At 41.9% G+C, this 6,356-nt stretch overlaps 1 protein-coding gene across 2 annotated transcripts; it reads right to left on the reverse strand.

The window, feature by feature from the left end:
- Window positions 1-31: 31 nt before the first annotated feature.
- On the reverse strand, window positions 32-5,729 carry LOC115572518 (dual specificity phosphatase 28-like). 2 transcript variants are annotated; one of them, XM_030402669.1, is made up of 4 exons: window positions 5,488-5,729; window positions 3,793-3,951; window positions 1,948-2,349; window positions 32-923 (listed from the first exon to the last, which is right to left on the reverse strand). In XM_030402669.1, the coding sequence occupies exons 3-4, from the start codon at window positions 2,290-2,292 to the stop codon at window positions 819-821; spliced, it is 450 nt and encodes a 149-aa protein (XP_030258529.1). In that variant the 5' UTR covers window positions 2,293-2,349; window positions 3,793-3,951; window positions 5,488-5,729; the 3' UTR covers window positions 32-818. The 2 variants fall into 2 exon arrangements, with proteins under 2 accessions (XP_030258529.1, XP_030258527.1); XM_030402667.1 differs by lacking the exon at window positions 5,488-5,729 and adding an exon at window positions 4,198-4,248.
- Window positions 5,730-6,356: the final 627 nt, after the last annotated feature.

Consider the following 6,356-nt stretch of genomic DNA (forward strand, 5'->3'; position numbering starts at 1 on the left):
TGAATGTTGAATACAAACTAATATTGATTAAAACTCTGTTTCTCTATGATGAGTTCAACATATTTTCTTTGAGTTACATTTCTGACCTACAAAGCTCCGAGAGCAAGAGCAAAAGGTTGTTGTCACAGTTTTTAAGCCTACAGCACCTCGTCTGTACAATAAACGACTGTTTACATTGTTTTCTTCTAGACATCAGATAAAAACACCAACTCACTGAATATCTCACAGAACACTTTTGTTTTTTGTTTGTTTGTTTAAGCACTTTGTACATTAAACAAAGTTATTATGAGTATTATTGTCCTGCATTAATTAATAAACACATCTGTACAAATTACATTTACCACTAAAGTTTCTATCTCTGGATTTTATTGCTATATTTCATTACGTCTACTGTTGTAACTTCACTAACTTCTACTTTTTATTTGTGCCTGCTTCTATTTGTTCTGTTTTATGTGAAGCAGCTGCTGCAACACTGCAAACTCCCTCTGAGATTAATAAAGTACTCGATTACATGACGTTTCATTTTGTCAATCTTCTCAAAAGAAGTGAAATGAAGCACTCGGACCTTCACGTCTGCTGAGGGCGACTCCGGCATTTAAGACCCAAATTCAGCGTCGTTAATTCAGAACAGTCAGAAAAATGAAAGACAATTAAAGATCAGAGAACAGAGTGCAGATCCAGCAGAGTGTCACAGGAACAGAGTGAAGGTGTGAAGGTGGACAGAGACGAGGTCGTTCACCTGCTGCCTGCTTTCACACCAACATGTTCAGGACAGACGATCAGACAGACGTCCTGCTGCCTGTCTGTCTGTCTGTCTGTCAGTCTGTCTCTCTTCGCCTCTTCTTCAGCTCCTGTTCGTACCTCTGCAGCTGAGACATGAAGCCGGGGTTCGGATCGATCACATGACGAGCCGTCTTCACTTTCTGGGATCAGAAACAAGAGTTAAGTTACTAAATGTGTCTCTGGATGTTTCTACAATCTGTCCAAAGTGAATCCTCTTCACAAACAATCAATAAAGGATCTCTGATCTCTGAGTTTCCTCCACCTGCTGATCGTCTTCATCACACAGGAGACGAGTCTGAAGGTGACGCTGCAGGCTAATGCTAAGCTAGCTTTGTCATCTTTCTTCGGGGTTGGAAATTAACAAAAACAATCGCAGGTCGCGCTCATTTCAGACAATTTTAAATGTAGAATTTCAAACGGTGACACCTTCAGGTCACTTTGTAGGACTTCTGAATTCACAGTATCGACCTCCACTTTAACTGCCATGCAGCAAAAAATATCAAAGCTGGCAACACTGGAAAACATAAATGGCTGAACTCAATGACAGAACACCGTGTCGCTCACTGAGCTGCTCGAGGGCACCTTGGAAACAGATACAGACTTTAATACCAGCTTGAGTTTCCAGCTGCAGCCTGAACAGTCGGTGATATTTCTGAACCTTTCAACAGCAGCACAGAACAGCCAGACACGTTCATGTGCTCGACTGATGAACGGGTGGAGGCAGGACGCTGTGCAAAGAAACACTAATATGATGAGCTCCAGCAGCTTCATGATGGAGGATGAATCTTCAACACCAGCAGCTCCAGACGCACATTCAGGTGATCACATCAGTGGTGTGTGTTTCTAACAGGCTCAGGATGACTGAACATCTCAAGTCACCATTATACCGTCCAGCATCACTGCCATTCACAATACTGTCCCCAGAATCATCAGAAAAGGTTCTTCAAGTTGCTCTAAACATTCTGGAATTTCTTTAAAAACAAAAAATCACCAGGATCAACTCAGTTCAACTTTAATCGTCCCCTCTCTAATATTTAGGATCTTCAGGTGGTTGAAATTATTCAGCATTTTATAAGAAAATAACAAAATCTAAATAAAAGTGTGAAAAAGAGAAAATAATATGAGCGAAACATGATCAGATGAAACCAGGTGCAGGTCACTCACCTGTAGCGCGTCCGTCAGCGTCAGTTTGCGGTGTTTCATCAGGTAGGCGATGCAGACGGTGGCGGAGCGGCTGCGTCCGTTCTTGCAGTAGACGACGCTGCGCCCTCCGCGGTTCTCCTCCTTCTGGATGGCGTCGGCGCAGCGGTCGAAGTGGCTGTAGAGGTCCTCGACGGGGTCGTCGTAGACGGGGATCTGCAGCTTCTTGATGCCGGCGGAGGGAAACGGCTGCTGCTTGGACACGTTGATGCAGAGCGTCACCGCCTCCTGCTGGATGAGCTCGTCGCTGCAGGCTGAACGGGCGTTGCTGATGAAAAGCGACCTGGTGACTTTACACAGCTGCAGCATGCTGGAGAACTGACCCTCACAGGCTTCCTTACTCAGGCCCTCAGAGGTAACTGCCACCTGGTCAGAGAGAGAAGCGTGCAAGCATGTCAGATAAAGAGTGAACTTCTTCTTTCCTCTGAGCGTTCGTTTATCTACTGCCGAGAAAACAGTTGGCTGAATCACTCTCACACGCTGTGTCTCAGTTCAGGGTCTGCATCCTCTGAAGGACTCGACCTTTGTGGTCTCTGAAGGCGAGTCCTTCAGAGAGACCTTGTTAGTGACGATCTACGCCACGCAATGTTGCCTTTTTCTCTGTTTCTGTCTTCTTTTTCAGGCACGCAAAGACTCTTGGATATGTGAGGCCACGAAGGACCGTAGCTGTGCATCTTCCAAAAACAGGAGAAGAAGGAGCATCTGGAGGAGCCTTCACACGGTGTTGTGATGTAATTGGCCTTCAAACGCTCCTCTGAAAGATGCAGACCTGAAATGAGACACAGCAGCGGACCAACACAGCCAGCGGCGGCTGAAAACACGTATCATTCTAAAATGTTTCAGAACCTTTAAACCGTTAATCCTTCAGCTGCCATAAATCAAAATCAAAGTTTCGCACTCAATGCATCCTGCTTGATGAAGTCTGATAAACTAAATAACACAGTGAGAAAACCTGAGTTTTAAATGTTGCTGCACGTCACATGTTTGAACAAATGAGTGTTTTGGATGAAAGAAGCTTCTGAATGTCTCTGTTGTGTTTTTCCTCCGAGCCTTTCTAAACTTAATGTTTTAAAAGATAAATATGTGATTTTAAATGTATTCTATTTTATTCTATGGCTGTTAGATTTAGTTATTCATCGCATACTCTTTACTACTTACTTTACCGTTTCTCTCATTGTAGTCTGTATTTACGCTGTTGTCTGGATGGTTCTGCAAATAAATGAAAACTAGAATGTCACACAGAAGAGCGTATACCTCCACCAGGACAAACACTCCCACATATTTAAATCGGCTAGATCCAGATCTTTATTTGGACTGACATCAATTGTACTCACTCAAAGACACCATCCAACTAAATACACCTGACTGTTTCATCCAGATTATGCATCATACACTGAGAAATTAACAAATCTGTGGGAATTACATCCCATCTCACAATGTTAAAGAAAGAGAGAAATAAATGCCAGGATCTGTCCTTTTTATACAGATCAGCACTGACAGTTATTGGGGTCTATTCTGGGCAGAGACGCGTCCTCCATCCAAGTTTGGTGGAAATCTGTTCAGCGTTTTTTAGTGTTTACCTGCTGACAAACCAACAAACTAACAGACGCAGGTGAAACAGAGGTGACCTGCTTAATTTAACTCTCTGAATTTCCCTCAACAAACAAACGCAGAATAAACCATATGACTAAATAAAAAGTACACATCATGATCATTGTGAATAAAGAGAGGTGTCTCAGCGCTGTAAAGATCGACTCTACAGTGACCTACAGCGGTCAGTGAACGCCTCACAAGGACAGAGTGACTCACATGCAGCCGTCTGTCAGCTGATCTTCAGCCTCCTGCTCGTCACAGAAACTCTTTCTCTCGGTGGCTTCTGACAGAAAAGAGTTTCCTGCTCGCTCCTGCAGACGGACCGCAGACGGTTCTGGTTGATCCGGTCTGTTCAGGTCTCCTCATGACCCCGAGCTGCTCCGATCAACACACACACACACACACACGCAGCCGCTATAATTACTGCATGGACTGTGACAGCTGCTCCGCTCTGGGTCCTAATGCTCATCTGCTTCATGACAGACAGATTAACAACACCATCAGTGGAAACTGGAGAGCAAGACGCGACTATTTACATGATACATGTGTAACAGAGTTAAAAGCATTTGAGAACTGTTATATTTCATTCAAATTATTATGCTGAGAATTTGTGAATTTTACCTCAAAGACTTGTTTTTATTGACATGAATGTTTCCTGTTGAAACGACTTGTCTGTTGTGTCCGTCCTGTCTGCTGCTCACAGTGCCGTCTTGCATCACTGAGGAGAAGCTGTGTGTTTATTATTTACCATGAAGTTGAAACCTTTGGTGCATGTTGCTGCAATGTTACCCATCTTGTTTCTATTGTTTACAACAGTTTCATGTATGCTGATTTGAAGATCGATTAATGTAACTTTTTGGTAATAAAGCCTATAACACAATATTTGACTTGAATAATGTCACACTGCAGAGATTTTCCATCTTATACTTGCTGTTAAATCTGCTTGTTTGGAAGCTGCGAGTTGGTACATGAACAGGTGTTGAGTAAATGTGCTGGTTACAAAAAGATGAAATCCACTCAGCCTGTTCTGAGTGAACAGCTCAGCATCAGGAGCTGCAGAGTGTGACAGCGCCCTCCAGTGGAAGACAACTGCAGCACATACAGCTGAGAATAATCTGGTGATATTCTTGATCATAGTGTCAATAAGTTCCATGTGTACTGTGTCTGTCTGAGACTCTTCCTCTACCACGCTGTTTTGGTGGAAAAACCTTTTCATGCAGAAACGTATTATTTCATTATATCAGGTACTAGGGATGCAAATTATAGAACATTTCTTTAGCTGCCTTGACAATTGATTATTGATTTATCACTGACATGATCTGTGAGCCAGAGTCTGTTCCATCAGGAGACAAATGAACAGATACAGTGAAGGTAAAGTTACCTGAGTGATGAAACAAGTCACACAGAATACTGACTTCCAAACAACACTGAGGTGACATACTGTGTTAGTATGAGTTAATGTAAAACCTTTTTAAAAAATTAAATAATAATAATAATTATAATAATAATAATAATAATAATAATAATACAAATTACTGCCATTTGCATTAACTACATTTTCTCACAGCAGCATTTTGTGTTTTGAGTTATATCTGAAAAGCGAGTATGAGTACTCTGTTAGTGTAAAACACTTTGGTTGTATCTGTGCTCAGTTCGAGTTGTCGGTTAAGACGTTTATAATAGTTGAATTGTTGGATTCCTCACAGTGATCGATCAGTTAATGATTATAATGATGCTGCAGGTGGATGGCGGCTCATAAAGTTTAAAAAACAAACAGTTCAGTGACCAGAGAAAAGCAGAACATCCTCACACTGGAGCTGATAACTGATGTTTGTTAGGTTAACCAAGTGTTTAAAAAGTTGTTGAGTGATCAATAACTGTTTCAGCACTAATGTGAAATAAAAATAATACCTGAAAACGATCAGTCGGGTCGAACCGGTGGATTAGCATCGTTTAGCATCGTAAGCATCGTTAGCCGCAGCAGGTGTAGTCTCATGTTTCTCCTCCGCAGGTTGTTGTTGTTTAATCAGTCGTATTTCTTTACGTCTCTGAAGAGTTTTGTCAGAATTAAAGCAGAAATGTTATAAAATGTTTCGGTTTATTTGTTACTTTGGATTTGAGGGTCGGACGAGCGTTGAAAACCTCCCGGCCGATACTTCCGGCCGCCATATTTATCTTCTTCTTCTTCTTCTGTAATTTAATTGCAGGTCGCACATCAACGTGTAAAGTCGCACACCGCCACCTAGTGTACTGAAGATGCTACAGCAGGGTTTCATATACATAAAGGGGAAATAAAACATATCTTATGATACAATCCTGTATTTCTAAGGATTGATTAGCATTTCCTACATGTTGAGTAATTTAAAAATAAATTGTACTTGTCTTCTTCTTTCAGTTTTAAGTGCAATATGTAAGAATTTACTTGAAAACATCCAACAATGAACTAAAATGATCAACAGTACATGAAGAATGAACGTTTTTGATGTTGTAATGTCCCTGTATTGAAGTTAGCATGCTAACTGGCTAGCCCTGGCCGGTAACAGTCCAAAGCTCCTGAGCTAACAGCGCTAACACAAACACTCCCCCACTGCTTCTCACTACTAGTTTGGACCCTTAGCTGCATGGCTAACTGAGCTAACAAGCGAATGGCAGCTACACATAGCAGTTAGTGGTTACTCTGGTGATACGCTGCCCCCTGTTGGTCTGGAGTTTGAATTCAACAGGTGGGCGTTAACATAACGAGCCAAACTCTACCAGACACGTGGATTCAAGTCACAAAC

The sequence above is a fragment of the Sparus aurata genome, chromosome 21, assembly GCF_900880675.1.
Source record: "Sparus aurata chromosome 21, fSpaAur1.1, whole genome shotgun sequence".
Taxonomy (NCBI): domain Eukaryota; kingdom Metazoa; phylum Chordata; class Actinopteri; order Spariformes; family Sparidae; genus Sparus; species Sparus aurata.

Coding starts and splice junctions, on each gene's coding strand:
- LOC115572518 (XM_030402669.1), bottom strand. CDS start 2,292: ATGCTGCAGCTGTGTAAAGTCACCAGGTCGCTTTTCATCAGCAACGCC. Junction 924..1,947: donor CGCTGACGGACGCGCTACAG/GTGAGTGACCTG, acceptor TTCTGATCCCAG/AAAGTGAAGACGGCTCGTCA.